Source organism: Salvelinus alpinus, chromosome 38 (genome assembly GCF_045679555.1).
Source record: "Salvelinus alpinus chromosome 38, SLU_Salpinus.1, whole genome shotgun sequence".
Taxonomy (NCBI): Eukaryota; Metazoa; Chordata; class Actinopteri; order Salmoniformes; family Salmonidae; genus Salvelinus; species Salvelinus alpinus.
The window spans coordinates 10706175-10724455 of record NC_092123.1 but is presented as its reverse complement, the minus strand read 5'-3'; the positions used below and the strand labels follow the sequence as shown (position 1 = coordinate 10724455).

Sequence of the window (18281 nt, the reverse complement as noted above, 5' to 3'; positions counted from 1 at the left end):
GCTCTGTTTTTGCTAATTTATCATATTGCTAGCTTTATATTATTAGACATTTTGTATCCATACAGTACATTGCATAACTGTTCTGAAAACTGTTCCCTCCCTCCATCTCAGTTGCTGATTGGTTTTATAAGCGGGCTTGTCAGCCATCACAACGGGGGTTACTGCTGTGCTAGATAGCTAGCCTGAGTAAGACCAGGCGCCGTTTTATATAGATTTTTTCAGCTAGGGTTTTCTATTTCTATTTGGCTAATGTTGGATAGACAGCATGGATTTCAACGAATTGTTTAGTGAACGGACATTTCAATTTTCTGACTTTCAGGAGTTTACGGTAAGTTAGCCTATCAAGGCGAGTGACGCTAGCTGAGTTTGCTAGTTTAGGTAGTTAAATATGACCGCAAACGGGTTGATGTGAGTTTTGGACCTATTTGGTAATAATCGCATTTTAAATATGCATACCAGGTTAAACAAAACGTGTTGTATGCCTTATAATTGAACCTCAAAACACGGCAAGGTTAACGCTTTACTGTACAGTATTGTACTAGCTCACGCGTTAACGAAGCTAACCAGCCTGCTAACGTTAGCTACATGTGATTGTGGCTGTTCTGTATTTAGGTGGCAAGTCGTGGAGTTGAAGCTAACGTTAACCTCGTAGAACGGTAGCCAGCAAACACAGTAGGATAACCGACTAAGAGGCCATTTGTGGGATTACTAACGGTTAGCCAGCTAACTTATTCCAACCGTGTTGACATGACTTGCTTGTGTAAAGTTGGCTAGCTAACGTTATTTCAGGTTCGTTTTTGTCATGTAGGCCCTTCGCTCAATGATTCACTTTGCTCTCTGATCTGCCTTCACAGTTTCTTCCTGGACATCAGAAACTGTCAGAGAGAGTGCGGAAGCGATTGTACTATGGCCTGGACCAAGACGGCTCTCTAGATTCGCTTTCTTGTCCTGTTACAGGTTAGCTATTCTGTCTGTTAGGTTATGTCCTGTCCATGTGTGACTGTGTTGATTATTATGTTGTGAATTTGAATGATTCGTTCTTATGTTCTGAATATGATTTCTAGATATCGCTGTGGAACTCTTTCAGAAATCTGCCCCTAGCCCAATTCGAAAACTGCACAAGAAATATGCTGCTCATGTCGCGAGGTATGTTGTCAGGGAATGTTGACACTTGTTATCCTTTCTGGGCATGTAATGGTCTCCAAAACGTAATGTAGTTGGTCTGTTTTTCAGGGAGGCGTGCATCTCTCCATGTGCCATGATGTTGGCCCTGGTCTACATCGAAAGGCTACGACACAGGAACCCCGAATACCTGCAAAAGATCTCCTCCTCAGACCTCTTCCTTATCTCCATGGTATGTGGGCTAAAGGTTGCATGCGTCTTAAATGGCACCCTATTCCCTTTGTAGTGTACTGCTTATGACTAGACCCAAGATCTGCATTTCACTGTTAGTCTACACCTGTTGTTTACGAAGCATGTGTCAATTATTTTTTGATTGGTTGGAATAGGGTGCCATTTGGGACTCACTGGTTGTCCCGCCAGAATTAGGCATGTGATAAGTATTAGGTCCTCTCACCAGAATTAGGCCATGGCTATGTATGTGATGGGCACAGTACTGCTTGTTATGATCATGGTTCTCTCTAATTGCTGGGCATGTAGGGCCCAGACCCATATACTACACCCAATTCTTGTTCAATTTAGAATTTCCCGCAGCCGCCGCATTGTGCATTTTAGACCAGGGGTAGGAATAAGAGTGTGTCTGGGAAAGCATTCTGTCATGTTATCAAATCACATTTTATTTGTCACGCACAGTTTACAGCAGGTATACAAGATGCAGCAAAATGCATATGTAATAGCTTCTTCAACAATGCAGTACATCAGTCAATAACAATAATACAGTTGTCAAGTCAAAAATAACAAGTAGTAGAATTAATAAGATGGAATCTCCTGTGTAGTATGTGTGAGGAGATGGATGCAAACACTACTTGCTTTCTATGACATATGGACTGATCTTAACCTCCTAATCCTGTGTCGCCTTTCCTCCAGATGGTTGCCAGCAAGTATTTGTATGACGAAGGGGAGGACGAGGAGGTGTTCAACGACGAGTGGGGGGCTGCTGGGAAACTGGACGTGCAGACTGTCAACACCCTGGAAATGAATTTCCTCGATGCCATTGTAAGTTATACGTAGTATTACATACTATACCACAGGCCCAGAAATGTGTGGTCCTACTCAGAGCCATATATTTAATAGTGGTGCGTGGGTCAACCTTTAGTTCACCCCCATCCGCACGCAATGAAAATCTGAGGCCTGACTCTAACCCACTAATATAGAAAATGCGCTGTAGGATAAAGTCAGAGATGGCAGGGGAAAAAATTGACTGAAGGTGCAGGATTTTTTTGTTGTTGCCTGATTTAGATATGTTTCTGCTTATAATTTCTGACATTTTGGCTTTTTTAGTCATCTTGTCTATAATTTGATCAAATCAAATTTTATTTGTCACACACATGGTTAGCAGATGTTAATGCGAGTGTAGCGAAATGCTTGTGCTTTTAGTTCCGACAATGCGGTAATAACCAACGAGTAACCTAACCTAACGATTTCACAACGACTACCTTATACACACAAGTGTAAAGGGATGAAGAATATGTACATAAAAATATATGAATGAGTGATGGTACAGAATGGCATAGGCAAGATGCAGTAGATGGTATAGAGTACAGTATATACATATGAGATGAGTAAAGAAGGGTATGTAAACATTATATTAAGTGGCATTGTTTAAAGTGGCTAGTGATACATTTTTTACATACATTTTTCCATTATTAAAGTGGCTGGAGTTGAGTCAGTATGTTGGCAGCAGCCACTCAATGTTAGTGGTGGCTGGTTAACAGTCTGATGGCCTTGAGATAGAAGCTGTTTTTCAGTCTCTCGGTCCCTGCTTTGATGCACCTGTACTGACCTCGCCTTCTGGATGATAGCGGGGTAAACAGGCAGTGGCTCGGGTGGTTGTTGTCCTTAATGATCTTTATGGCCTTCCTGTGACATCGGGTGGTGTAGGTGTCCTGGAGGGCAGGTAGTTTGCCCCCGGTGATGCGTTGTGCAGACCTCACTACCCTCTGGAGAGCCTTACGGTCGTGGGCGGAGCAGTTGCCGTACCAGGCGGTGATACAGCCCGACAGGATGCTCTCGATGTGTGCATCTGTGAAAGTTTGAGTGCTTTTGGTGACAAGCCAAATTTCTTCAGCCTCCTGAGGTTGAAGAGGCGCTGTTGCGCCTGCTTCACCACGCTGTCTGTGTGGGTGGACCAATTCAGTTTGTCCGTGATGTGTACGCCGATACATGCAGCTTCTCTTCTGTCATTGTTGCCCTAGAAGACTAAATAAACCCTTGCTCACCAGATTAATGTCATAAATCGATAGAATGAACGTTTCAGTCTAGTTGACATTGGTCCAATTTTCTGTCGTCTGCTTCTTTAACGGAGCAAAGACGTTCAGGAACCGGGAGAAAATGCAATAACAAAAACAAAGGAAATATTTGCTGTGTAAATTTCCAAATAGCATCAGTTTGACTGGTTGTAAGGAGATAGAAATCTGTGAAAACGACCCAACGGGTTTCTGAAAAAATGTAGGGTTCGGCTTGGATGCATATTTAATGTGGTGGAAATACTATCAGCTTTTATGATGCTGATAAAGGTAGCACCTCTACAGACTATCTAACTGCGCATTCACTTTCTCTCAAGATGCTGAAAGAATGAAATCATATTTCTCATGTCAAAATGTTTCCTACATTTGGTGTATCTTTTTATTGCAAGAAATGCTCCATTTTGCAGGAGTTAATATTAATGCTATGTGAGAGGTTATAGACCTAAAGTCAGTGTCCAGATTTCAGTTTCCATTTAACCCATCTGAACAGTAGGCTACAGTTCCCTGAAGTGTCATATGCCTATTTAAAGTATAGTGCCTCACAATCATCACACATGACATAGCCGGCACTGCTATCATCCTATTTTACCACTTCACCAAATCTTTCCCAATCATTACTTTTCTTGCCCCCCCATTCTTTATTTTCAACTCGACATTGTCACGTTTTCTGCTTGGCCCCTTCCCAAAGGCATTTTATGATTGGGGTGTGTCCGGGGGGTAACTTTGAAAGTTTCTTCAAGTGCAGTCGCAAAACCCATCAAGCGCTATGATGAAACTGGCTCTCATGAGAACCGCCACAGGAAAGGAAGACCCAGAGTTACCTCTGCTGCAGAGCATAAATTCATTAGTTACCAGCCTCAGAAATTGCAGCCCAAATAAATGCTTCAGAGTTCAAGTAACAGACACATCTCAACATCATCTGTTCAGAGGAGACGGCGTGAATCAGGCCTTCATGTTCGAATTGCTACAAAGAAACCACTACTAAAGGACACCAATAATAATAAGAAGAGACTTGCTTGGGACAAGAAACACGAGCAATTGACATTAGACTAGTGGAAATCTGTCCTTTGGTCTGATGAGTTCAAACCGTGTCTTTGTGAGAAGCAGAGTAGGTGAACGGATGATCTCTGCATGTGTGATTCCCATCGTGAAGCATTTAGGAGGTGTGATGGTGTGGGGATGCTTTGCTGGTGACACTGTTAGTGATTTATTTAGAATTCAAGGCACACTTAACCAGCATGGCGGCTACAGCATTCTGCATCGATACGCCATCCCATCTGGTTTGGGCTTAGTGGGACTATCATTTGTTTTTCAACAGGACAATTACCCAACACACCTCCAGGCTGTGTAAGGTCTATTTGACGAAGAAGGAGAGTGATGGAGTGCTACATCAGATGACCTGGCCTCCACAATCACCCGACCTCAACCCAATTGAGATGGTGTGAGATGAGTTTGACCGCAGAGTGAAGGAAAAGCAGCCAACAAGTATTCAGCATACAGTATGTGGGAACTCCTTCAAGACTGTTGGAAAAGCATTCCTCGTGAAGCTGGTTGAGAGAATGCCAAGAGTGCGCAAAGCTGTCATCAAGGCAAAGGGTGGCAACTTTGAAGAATCTCAAATATAAACTATATTTTGATTTGTTTAACACTTTTTGGTTTCTACATGATTCCACATTAGTTGTTTTGATGTCTTTGCTATTATTCTACAATGTCGAAAATGGTACAAATAAACAAAACAAAAACTTTGAATGAGTAGGCGTGTCCAAACTTTTCAATCGTACTGTATATTCCATGATACTTTAGAAATAAACACAGGGCTTGACATGAACCTGTTTTTCCACTTGTCCTTCAGACAAGGATGTGACTGAAAATGTTGTTTGACGCGAGAAACCACTTTACAAAATAAAATACGTCCTTATTCCCATACCATTATTACAGAGAATCAGACAAATTATACTACCCTCTGCCTATTGGCTACTTAGCTTATTCAAGCCGGTCTCAAAATACAACACTGTCCCTTTAAAACAAAAAAAATGCTCTAAGTTTTGTGTTCTTGTAGGAAGCAATCACTGGTGATTTAGAAATTATAACTGGGATAATAACTCACGAACTAGCAAAGGATCTGAACAAATGTGCACACGTCATATACTCACGACCGCTCATGCTGTGAACACAGTCCAGTTCAAAGTAAATGGTCTATTTGCATATAGGGCTACTGCAGCTCTGTTTGGTTATGGCGAGGCCTGCTGAAGCTCTGATTTGGTTATGTCGCACCGGTCTGTGTAGAGTTCGGGCCTGAGTCGTGCCTGTCAATGCAATAGTATCCTACTCTGATGCTTTCTGTCTACAACAAAATCTCTTGCATAGTTAGTTCTGTTTCGGTTTGTTGCATTGAAAGTGGCTAATATTGCGTTGATTCGATCACAATTCCCACAGTAAATGGAAACAATAATCGTGTTAACTAACAGGTAAAACTCTGGAAATTTGAGTGAAGTTTGCTCTCATCCACACAATATTTCATGACCCTAAACCCACCCGCCCGCGGTTATAACCACATGGACTGTAGTTTGTGTCAACCCGCGCATCACTAATATTTAAATCCCATTGTACTGTATTTGTATGGCCAGAATTTGCAATCTGACCGCTGCTCTCACTTCTGTGTTTCAGGAGTGGAGCCTCTTCACTGAGCCTGTGGACTACTTTGGCATACTGAATCAACTAGAAACCAGGTTTGTGGTTCTTGTTTTCACATGGATAGTTTTTCATGCTAGTGCAGGTTTCCCCAACTGTCGCCCTGCGGGCCGAATTTGGCCCATGGGTTTTTTTATTTCGCCACCTAAGTTTGTTGTTGGACATAAAATAATGTAAAAACACCAGCAAATTATTTCCATGTGTTTTTAATTCTGTAACTCTGTTCCAAAGTATTCCTATGCATAATAGAGATAGATACAGTATATGTGATCGTATACAAATGTATGCCAGATTTGAAGTGATTGTTATAGTCAAATCTGTTTGGGCTTCTTGTAAAAAACAAATTGGCATGTGGGTGGGTGTGTGACTCCTAATGCATTAGAACCATTAGAAACACAAGAGGCTATGAAGGGTTGGGAATGTCATAGAGACTTCTATTTTTGTATGCCCCATGATTTTTCAGGGAAGAACTAAATTAGTAGTGTCAAGTTCTTGTGGAAATTTGCCTGGCATATGGACTGTAGATCTGATACAGAGCTGCTAGTTCAAACAAAGGGTTGGTTGTGTGTGTCACATGAGCGTAGTCATTTGTTTGCCAGACTCTGTTCTACGTCCATCTCTCTCTCTGTGTTTGCATAGAGTGTGTGTATATTAACTCCGGCCTGTTGTGACTCCAGTATTGCAGAGAAGCAGGGGATGAAGCGAGGCTGGTTCACCTACACTGACCTCTGTGTGCTGCTGGAGCAGGCGGCATGGCGACAGGCACTGACGGCCATCTACCTGCACTTTGCCAAGGTGAGGAAGGGGCAGAGGGCAGGGGCAGTGGGGTGCACTGAAGGACTGAGTTGTGGGTCATGCTCAGTATGGGCACACCGTAGCAGAACATTTTGAAATAGAAAATAGCATGTCTTATTTGACACGTTCAGGTAGTATGTTTTCTCCTGTTTTGTGCCGAATGGACACAACGCTAGTCACAAAAACACACCTGAAAGTAACGTGTCAATGTCATGGAAATTCTTACACAGGGACACTCAAAGTCAATCTTAAATTAATCATTGTTTGTCAGCACGCTGGAGAGCTTCCATCAAACTTAATGCACCATAGTGAATATCTGTCAGAAGCTCTGCTGGGGCAGTCCCAGCAGTTGTCTTATATACGGCTATACACAGACAAGTTATATTTGCATAATTTAGCATTCAGTAATTCATCGTTACCGTTTTGTTTCATTCATGTGACCGACCAGTACTGGGTCATGCATGTGACAGACCAGTACCTCACAAGGCTTCTTCTCTCGAAGCTGGGACCTTGAAACTGAAATATCTTTTGTTCTCAAAACAAGGTCTGGGCGTACTGCCAAATTGTAGATACTGATAAGTGAGGATTCGTTAAATCAGTCACTTACATGAACACAGAAATTGGTTATTAGAACAGCACATGAATAGAACACAGAAATTAGTTATCAGAAAAGCACAAGTATAACATTTCCATCGCATCAATTTCCGAAAACTGCAGAAACCCACGTAAACTATGTGTTGATTGAAAGAAGCAACACTTTTGAAAGTAGTCAGTTTGGGTGGTAAAGGAAAAACATAATGAAAGAAATACACTAAATCCACGTCCTCACCTCTCTCCAGGTGACCTGCATGCTGGGGCTGGTGTATCTGACCAGTGTCGCGGGCCTTATCGCCACCAGCCTCCCCAGGAGCAGCCAGCCCCTGGCCCCAGTCCGCCAAGTCCACCTGCCGAGCTCCAGCCTCTCTCCACCACCACTAGGCCTTCTCCCAGTCCCAGAGAACCCCAGTCCAGCATCCGACCTCCCTCGCTGCTGCGTCTTGGGCAACGACAGTCACAACCGCCGGCCTGGCACTCTCCACACCCACGACGACCACAACCACGGCTCGCCAACCTCCTCCCAGACCTCTATACTGTGTCTATGGGGCTCTATCCTCACTTCGCTAAGCCACACTGACCCACACCCCCAGCCCGACACTGAACCAGCCTTGTCCGCCTCCTCTCTGCACTGCCCCGGCTGCCCAGTTACAGTGGGGAGCCTCCCTCCTGGCTCCATCCAGTGCAGCCCACGGAACACCTCTGCTCCACTACTTGAGCCTGGACCCCCTGGTCACCGCGCAACACTGTGGCTGGCCCCTGCCCCCCTCTACGGAGCCGCCCCGATGCTCCTGGACTCCCGTCTGACTGGCATGGCACCCCTCCGTGTCGGACCCTGCTGCCCACAGTTCATGCTGCCCATCGAGAAAGCCCCATCTCTCCTCATGCCCAGCTAGACACAGACGGACAAAACAAGCCACTATCGTTACCCTTCAATGACGATGACGCCGGACTCCAAATGAAACCAGCTGGTTTTTCAGAATGCATTGTTACAGTGAAAGGAAATTTGCTTTTTTGTGTGTGCATATACTGTCTAAATTTGAGATAAGGCGAGTAGCACATTTTGTACAGTGGTTTGCCAGCTGAATTGGTGTAAATAAGTAAGTTGAACTCATAACAGCGTGAGATCTGAGTTCTGTGTTCAGGCACTTATCTTTTATAACTTTTATTTTTCAAAAGTTGGATCGCACAGCTTTTCAATGGGTGTTTCTAGAAGGTGTGTACATGGCAAACTAATATTTCACGTTTGGTTTAAAAATACACAAATATGTTTAAGCATGGCTACCATACTCACACAGCGTTTGTTACTACCTGAGTACCAGATTTGTTTGTGGAATGATGGCATGATGGTACAAACAGACTGGTGCCCAGGCTACCTACTCTTTACCTATGTTTGAAAATGGGGGATTGTGGGAGTTGGGCTAAGTCATGGTTTTTAGATGGAAGAGTTAAGTTTTGATGCGACATCATAGCTATTTGAGAATGTGTTGAGAAAGTAAGTTGTCTCGGCAAAAGCGAGGCTGCTTTCTAAGTCAGTACTGTAGTGCTTTAAGAAGGGAGATCATTTAGCCTGGTCCCAGGTCTGTTTGTGCTCTTGCCAACTCTATTGCTCTCCTTGTCAAGTCAAACATTGCATGACAATGAGTGAGTGACAAGGGGTTGGAATGATGGCACAAACAGACTTGCACTCAAGCTAGAGACAACTATCTAGCCTACATTTGATTTGCCATGGAGTCTTTGGATCATTATTTTCTCATTTATTGCAGTTGTTATTTTTAAAATGTTTAACATATTTATGCTTTTTTTGGTTTGTTAATAACAACTAGACCAGCAAAGCCCACAGATGGCTACTGGTCCCTGCACTGAACAACAGTATAGATTTAAATGATTTTTTATTCCAGTGGGGAAAAAACATTAAATTCATATCTCAGTATGGCTGCCCCTCTCAAGTCGTGTTCATTAGGGCACATCGTAGTGAAATGCTTTAAACCGCTTTGCAACAGTAAACGAAGATAGTTCAGCAAGTACATTTGTTTCTGAACGTGACCCTGAACTTGGATAGTACTGGGTGAGATGCAACTCTGAGTGCGGCCTTTTAGTTTTTTTCCCCAAGTAACTATTTATTTTACCATGACAGAATGCAGTGGCGATCTCTGATTTCATGTTTGTCCAACAGAACACCACGCAACTGAAATAGGTCATAACCAGTTTGCTGTTTTTTTTTTATCGTTTTGAATATGATGGCGCCTAACATCAAACATGATTGTTTTGGAAATGTATCTAATGATTGCGATTTTCATCCCAATAACCTTTTCATGGAAACCTAACATCCTCATATGGGTGAGTTGTATTGTGCAAAACACTTTTTTTTTTCTTTTTTTTTTTGAGAGATCTGTTTCTCAATTTGTGCAATTAATTAGTATCCCTCTTTAACATACCCATTTGGTTGGGGAGACCTGACCAACAGTAACAGCCACTCAATCACTCACACACCATTTGTCTTCTCTACCTGCTCAAAAATGGAAAATGTCTTCTTTCTCCATAGAAATAGAATTCCTCGAATGGGGATATCCATTCTTGAATGGGGATGTAAATACTGTTTCTATGTCTCATCCCGGGAAAACATTTAGCTCTTCTCATATTTTTCTACTCAAGATAGTTTCTTGCTAGGGAATTTGTGATTATTTGTACATTTGACTTGGTTTTACGTTGACACGTTTCTTACGAGGCACTGTGGTCCCTCGGACATGAACTTTGGCTTTTGTTGAATTTCTGGATGCATCTAAATGAAACCTTTTCAAATCCGACTGAGATTTTGAAGCACGAAATCCTTACATTTTGTAAACAATGTACAAAACATTCAATGTGTAGAAATCTGTAAAAAAAAAAAAAATGTAATAAAATGTTTGACCCTTAAAAGGTTTGGTTTTCATTTGTCATCTATGTCTGTATTGCTGTCCACGTGGTCCACTTTGACAGACAGTATGTAATGTGAGTTGTCAACATTGTGAGATGAATAGCTCAATCTTGGCACGCACACACACACACACACCCTAGAAAACAATATGCCATTTGAGCTCACATCTAGGAACTGCAAAGGCGCTGATCTACATGTGTGGTGTCAAGCAAGGCGACATTAACCTGGTCACAGATTTGTTTGGGCAGTCTTACCAATTCACATGGTCTTTGTCAAAACTGCACAAACAGATCTGGGACCAGGCTAAGGCACTGTCACCTAAGCTATCATCTTTGGAATCTCAATTGTATTTCTTTCATTCCTCACATCTTCGTCTCCTCAAAAATGCATTGGAGCAGAATATATGGGGTTCCTGCCCTGTGGGCTGTATTCACAAAGCGTTTCAGAGAAGGACTGCTAATCAAGGATCAGGTTTCACCTCTTGTCTTCTAAAAGCTAAGGACCCTGGGACTAAACACCTCCCTCTGCAACTGGATCCTGGACTTCCTGACGGGCCGCCCCCAGGTGGTAAGGGTAGGTAACAACACATCCGTCACGCTGATCCTCAACACGGGGGCCCCTTGGGTGCGTGCTCAATCCCCTCCTGTACTCCCTGTTCACTCACGACTGCATGGACCGAGCACGCCCCCATTCTCATCGACGGGGCTGTAGTGGAGCAAATTGAGAGCTTCAAGTTCCTTGGCGTCCACATCACCAACAAACTGTCATGGTCCAAACACACCAAGACAGTTGTGAGGAGGGCACGATAAAGCCCCCTCAGGAGACTGAAAAGATTTGGCATGGGTCCTCAGATCCTCAAACGGTTCTACAGCGGCACCATCGAGAGCATCCTGACTGGTTGCATCACTGCCAGGTATAGTAACTGCTCGGCCTCTGACCGCAAGGCACTACAGAGGGTAGTGTGTACAGCCTAGTACATCACTGGGGCCAAGCTTCCTGCCATCCAGGACCTCTACACCAGGCGGTGTTGGAGGAAGGCCCTAAAAATTGTCAAAGACTCCAGCCACCCTAGTCATAGACTGACTGTTCTCTCTGCTACCACACGGAAAGTGGTACCGGAGCGCCAAGTCTACGTCCAAAAGGCTTCTTAACAGCTTCTACCCCCAAGCCATAAGACTGCTGAACAAGCTAATCAAATGGCTACCCAGACCCCTCTTACGCTGCTGCTACTCTGTTTATTGTCTATGCATAGTCACTTTAACTCATACATATTACCTCAACTAACCGGTGCTCCCACACATTGACTCTGTTCCGGTACCCCCTGTATATAGCCTCGATATTGTTATTTTACTGCTGCTGTTTAATTATTTGTTACTTTTATTTTCTATTTTTTACTTATCTATTTTTTACCTAACACTTATTTTTCTTAAACTTCTTATAGCATTGTTGGTTAAGGGCTTGTAAGTAACCATTTCACTGTAAGGTCTACACCGTTTGTATTCGGTGGATGTGACATACGATTTGATAAAGGCTAATAACTTTATCCTAGATCAGCACTCCTACTCTGAGACTCTTTGTGAATGTGAGCCCCAATCTTCTCCAATGTGTTTTGAGAAGGAGAGAGGATGCGAGGAATCAAGGAAACACAATTAAAATGCAATTTTCCCAGCAACAACTTTGCACAACATAAGTGTACTTCACCTCATTTCCTTTTATTGCTGCTGTCCTCAAGCTTGTGCAAATAACAATGAACAAGATAATGCCAATGGGAACAGGAAGCCATTACAGCTGAATCAAAACAGTCAACATAGTTACACCCATCACCAGAGTCATAGCACGCCTTTCCAAACACTGCAGCACCTCTCTATTGCATTCTACTTCAGCACGTATCCATATCACAACACAACACGTCATTTTGACTGCTGTACCTCATGTAGTCCTAGTATGCCAAGTCTGCGTGAGCATTTCTGACACTGTGCTTCTGTGCAAAAAATATCAGATCAGTTACAATGCCTAGCAAAATGTTTTCACAACTCAGGAACCACATCAACGACACGCTGTAATGGTCCTAAAATCCACACAGAAACTATGTAGAATATGTCAGAGAGGAATGAACCCACCCCTCTTCTGCCTGCGCCTCTCTCCTCACCCCCACCCCCATCCCCTTGGCCCTCTGCATACCACTTGAGACTCCTGCTCCTAATATAGACCAAACTGGTTTGTGGGATAGGCAGGGGGAGAGGAGCCTGCATGTAGCAGGACCTAACGTTTGTTGTTGGGTGTGTAGTGGCCAACTCTTTCATGGAGAAAATACTTATAAGGCAGGTAGGTCATGGAACAGTTGGCCGGATTTGTGTTTGAGAAGTGTGTGTAGGACTGAAACATGTTGGACTACGAGGAATAAAGCTGGGTTAAAAAGTCTATTGGATTGTAAACAGTGTTTTTGGTGTAGAGCTTAGTCCACCTTGATCCTGAGTGTTTTTCCTTCGAGGTTCATTCCAGCAGATTTTAGAGCACTATTATCAAAGTGTTATGGAGTGATTCAGGTTGTTGGTGTTCTCTTTCTGTTGGTCTAGATCTCGTTTCAAGAGACGCGTGAACAATTGAAGAATGCAGGTAATTCAGGTAACCTTCAGTGTTTGTGTGTGCATGTACACTTGTGTGTCTGTTTCGTGGAATGAGGTGTATAGGGGATCTATAACTGTCTGTGTGTGTGTGTAACTTTGTCCCCACTTCACCTCCCCATAACTTCAGAGGCCGATGCTGAGATGTACATGAAGTTCATGAAAAATCATTGCTGCTATGAGGCCATTCCAACCAGCTGTAAACTGGTCATATTTGACACAACACTACAAGTAAGAGTCCAATGTCCTGTAACTCACTTGTATGTTGAAGCTAAACAATACAAAATAAGGGGGAGAAGAAAAAAAAAGAGTCCAGGGTCGTGTTCAGTAGGGCACATCGTAGCAAAACGTTTTACAACAGGTTACAGGATCTTATTTGACAAATTCACGTAGTGCCTCCCCGTTTTAGAACATATTCTTCCTGCTGAACTCAACCCAGATATTTAATCTCCCTCCACTTCCCAAGGGAAAGGTCATGGTCCCTTTTGGTATGACATTTCAAATCCTCTTTCCTGTAATTACAGCTACAATTATAGCAGTTTTCCCTTTTCCCCGCAGCGATATTTCATGTGCGGCCCCCTCATTCCTGCTTTCCTAAAACATACTCACTACTAAGGCCGGTGTTAACTGGTTGTGTTAAAAAAAAATCATATGTTTGCAGGTGAAGAAAGCCTTTTTCGCTCTTGTAGCAAACGGCTTGGGAGCTGCACCTCTCTGGGATAGCGAGACACAGAGATTTGTGGGTAGGAGAAGAGATTAGGGGGTGCTATCTTGCTACTTTCTTATGGCAACGCAATTCCCTGAATGATTGCAAGCTTGGACTGCTTTTGGGGATAGTGTGATATGAAGACTAAACACTAGCGCGTATCCATGCCAACAGTGATAAGAGCTCTCTCTCTCTCTATTGTCCTCACAGGTATGCTGACTATAACAGATTTCATCAACATTCTCCATCATTACTACAGGTCCCCATTGGTGTGTATTTTAACCAAATGCAAGTCAATATCCCAGACATAAGCATGTTTCACATTTCATGTCCAAATCATCCCAACGTGTCTGAAATGGATTGTGTAGCTCAATAAACGTACTTTAAGATGATTTGGACATGAAACATGCAAAATGCTAATAACAGGGGATATTGACCTGCATTGATTTTTTGACAAAAATTCTTAAATGTTAGCCTTTGGTGACAGTGGCCAGGTAAACAAAACCAAAGCATGGATTGCTGTCTTACCTTGTCCATAAATTGCTTACAGGGTAAGGAAACCCTTTTGTAATTTGGGTGGACTATCCCTTTAAGCCTTGTCCTGGACTAAAAAGCATGTTCAATGGAGACAAGATCATGGTTGTGTGAATGACACAGACATCATTCATAATATAAGTTGTCCAATGTGTTTCCCCCCTCCCACAGGTTCAAATGAATGAGCTGGAGAGGCATCAAATTGGAACATGGCGAGGTGATTCATTCAAGTAAAAAAGCTAGAGAAGGCAAATGATACAGTGTTCTTTGTCTATGGTATATACGTACATGTCTTCCTGTAACTTTCCCTTCCGTTTATTTCTCTCTGTCTGCAGATGTGTACCTGCAATACTCCAACCACTGTCTTCACAGCATCACTCCAGACGCCAGGTGAGGCTACGCAGCTCTCAGTCAAACCAACTCCTGTCACCTGGCTTTGTCTGAGTTGTCACTTTTGCTGATAACTTTTTTAATGAGTGACAGACTAAGGAAATTGAGGCTGGGATTCAGTCAATTACAGGCAGTGTTCTAGGTTGTGTTCATTAGGGCACACTGTAGCAAAACGTTTTTGCAACATGACCCAGGTGTGGATGTCAGTGACTATTGGCCTACTCAGTCTCCCCTCCTCTCCTTTGCAGCCTCTTCGACGCCATCTATTCCCTACTGAGGTATAAGATCCACAGATTGCCGGTTATCGATCCCGTGTCCGGAAATGTCTTACACATTCTCACGCACAAGCGAATCCTCAAGTTTCTCCATATATTTGTAAGACAACATGACTTGAAGATGTCTGTGTGTTTTTGCTCATATCATTTGGGCATCCACTTCAAACAGTGGTGTTGTGAACTGTATGTGTTGCTTTTACATTCCTTGTGTTCCTTCTTTTTTTTTAAAGTACTCTACACAGAAAGAGACAGTCCCATAACCCTGCTTCATGCAGAAGACGATCCAGGATGTTGGGATCGGGACATTCCGGAACATTGCCACGGTCCAGCAGACGGCCTCAGTCTACGATGCCCTGTCTGTGTTTGTAGAGAGGAGGGTCTCCGCACTGCCCGTAGTAAACGAGCAAGGTGGGTTAACCTCATCTCTAGTTCAAAGTCGAACACTGACTCGTACAGTATATGTGTATGTCCTTATGTAGGTGCCCTTCAAAATAAAGTTTGACTTGTAAGAGGTAGGTAGGCTATGTATCTCACTGTCCTTTCTACACCAAGGCAAGGTGGTGGCTCTCTACTCCAGATTTGATGTGATTGTAAGTACCCCAAAACTGCCCTTTACAGTTTAATTCACCTGAAAACTATACAAAATAAAGTCCTTCGAGTCTTTGTTGGTGCATTGTGTACATTTTGAATTGTTCTCGCCGCTCCTCTCCTCGTCTCTTCTTCTCGGAGACAGAATCTGACCGCCCAGAAGACATACATACATGTCCATGGGGGAGGCCATCCGACGGCGCTGCTGTTTCGTCGAGGGCGTCATCAAGTGCCTCCCAGACGAGACCCTGGAGGCCATCATCGATCGCATCATTAAGGCTGAGGTTAGTGTCCCACTCTGCTCCCCCCAGGGTTGTGTTCATAAGGCACCAAATGGAAGAAAACAGGCTGTAACAGGGAGGGACTACCTGAACGTGTCCAATTAGAAACACTTATTTTTATTTTTGCTACGGTGTGCTCTACTAAATATGACCCAGGTCATGTCCTCTGTCACAGTGGCCCTGCCTCTCCACTCCACCTATGAGTTTGTTTTAAAAATACATAAAAGTAATGGGCTATGACATGCTGTAACATTTCGCTCTATTAGCCCACACAATGAAATATAAATAGAGTTATGAAGGTTTGTGACATTAAGCCACTAGTATTTTTATGTATTTCAATGTATTAGCTGTAGACTGTATAGGTATTAGCCCTCTGTTGCTTACTGCTCTGCTCTACTCTACTTAATTACCGGTACGCCCTTGTTGTGTAACCACGGTCAACCCTTTCCCACCACACACTCCCATCCTGCACCATCCTCTCCCCATTCTGCACCAATTCTCTCCCCATTCTACAACATCCTGCCCCCATCCACTCTTCATCCTCTCCACATACTGTCCTCATCCTGTTCCCATCCTCTCCCAATCGTGCCCTCCATCCTCTCTCCATCCTGTCCCCATCCTGCCCCATTGCTCTCTCCATCCTCTCCTCTCCCCTTCCACTCCACATCCTGTTCCCATCCTCTCCCAATCGTGCCCTCCATCCTCTCTCCATCCTGTCCCCATCCTGCCCCATTGCTCTCTCCATCCTCTCCTCTCCCCTTCCACTCCACATCCTGTTCCCATCCTCTCCCAATCGTGCCCTCCATCCTCTCTCCATCCTGTCCCCATCCTGCCCCATTGCTCTCTCCATCCTCTCCTCTCCCCTTCCACTCCTCATCCTGTCCTCATCCTGTCCCCATTCTTTCCCCTCAGGTCCATCGGCTGGTCCTGGTGTACAAAGAGGATGTGTGCAGGGGGATCATCTCTCTCTCCGACCTGCTCCAGGCCATGGTGTTAACCCCGGCAGGTAATGACGCCCTTTTAGCCTCTTAGCACCTGTGGGAGTCAGGCCCCCTTGCCCTACCTACATCTTCCACCGCCTCTTGCCCCACCTCCCTGGCTCAGGTAGGTACACTCTTTTTCTCTCCTCTCCCCGATCCCCCCAGCTCACTGACTGGCTGTCAGACACGCTTCTTTGACCCCCCACAACAGCTGCTGCTGCTATACGTTGCCCCCTGTTTCTCTGAGCTTCAGCCACATATCAACCCCGAAGCACCAACATGCAAGTGGGCACTCACGCACATGCACTCACTCACACACAAAGGGTGATGATGACGACCTCTGACCTATCGTTCCCTGATGCACGGGGCGCCGGATAAATCCAATGATTTTCAGAAGGACTGGAATCTTGAAGATTCCAAGCCTTTGTGGTTGACATTCTATGGACTAGCTGCAGCTAAAAGACTAAGTTACAGTATGGCACTTGAGGAATGTGGTGATGTATCTGCATAAAGATTTGATGATATCCAATTTGATCCGCGTCCCACATGGCACCCTATTCCGTATAGTGTAGTGTACTACTTTTGACCATTGTCCATAGGGCTCAGGTGAAAAGTAAAAAAATATCTTGGCTTGTGCAAGCCGGAACGGCTCATAGGAGCACGAGCCTAACTCCTGTTTGTGTAGCGTGAGGCAGCTTGATGGACAAGTACAGCCCCTGGACAGGACACTAGTCTATCTCAAGTCAGTAGTGCACTATATATAGGTAATAGGGTGCCATTTGGGATGCAACCATGTTGTTGTACATTTCCATCTCTCAGATTGGTTTGTGTCTATGGCAAGGATCTGTACGGAGCTTATCATCTACATTTATGCTGATATAATGCGCACAACCTTTTTCAAATCATATGCTTTGGTTATAATCATTCCAATCTTTGATCATATTGCATCTCCACTGTTGTTTTTTCTTTTCCAGAGATTTCAAGCAAATCAAACTGAGATCACGAGAGAACAATGTGAAGTGGATGAAAAGGGAGACCGTTTTCAAAATGTCATCGCACTGCTGTAGAGAGAAACATAATCCGCAACAATCAACTGTATCAGTTGAGTTCAATAAAACACAATTGTCCTTAGTTGCATTTTATCAAATTGATGATGTAAGTTTGTGTTACTTTGTGTTGCGCTGAATTTGTGCTTTATTAAACATGTTCAAATCAATTTGACTTGTTTTTTTATAATGGACTTGCACAATGGATTTCACTGTTTTATGTAAGCTTCTCAGGGTAACAAGTGGAGATAGAAATATAAATTGTATTTTACGTAACAATGGATAGTAGTATCCAATTTATCCAGCAGATGTCAGTAAATAGGTATTGTTTTCGCAAAACCAAGAGGGCAGTAAACAAGGAAGCACGTGACATGCTGAGCCAGTAAACTGTGTTTCCACTAGATAGCACAGCTACAAAGTCAAAAATGGCTGTAT

At 43.7% G+C, this 18281-nt stretch overlaps 1 protein-coding gene and 1 pseudogene across 1 annotated transcript; both read left to right on the top strand.

Annotated features, from left to right (window-relative positions):
• The first annotated feature begins 126 nt into the window (after positions 1-126).
• cnppd1 (cyclin Pas1/PHO80 domain containing 1) lies at positions 127-10424 on the top strand. Its single transcript, XM_071387368.1, has 8 exons — positions 127-328; positions 855-957; positions 1065-1146; positions 1234-1354; positions 2047-2175; positions 6093-6154; positions 6794-6911; positions 7751-10424. The coding sequence occupies exons 1-8, from the start codon at positions 266-268 to the stop codon at positions 8399-8401; spliced, it is 1329 nt and encodes a 442-aa protein (XP_071243469.1). The 5' UTR covers positions 127-265; the 3' UTR covers positions 8402-10424.
• Positions 10425-12636: 2212 nt separating this feature from the next.
• LOC139566292 (5'-AMP-activated protein kinase subunit gamma-3-like) lies at positions 12637-18016 on the top strand (annotated as a pseudogene).
• Positions 18017-18281: the final 265 nt, after the last annotated feature.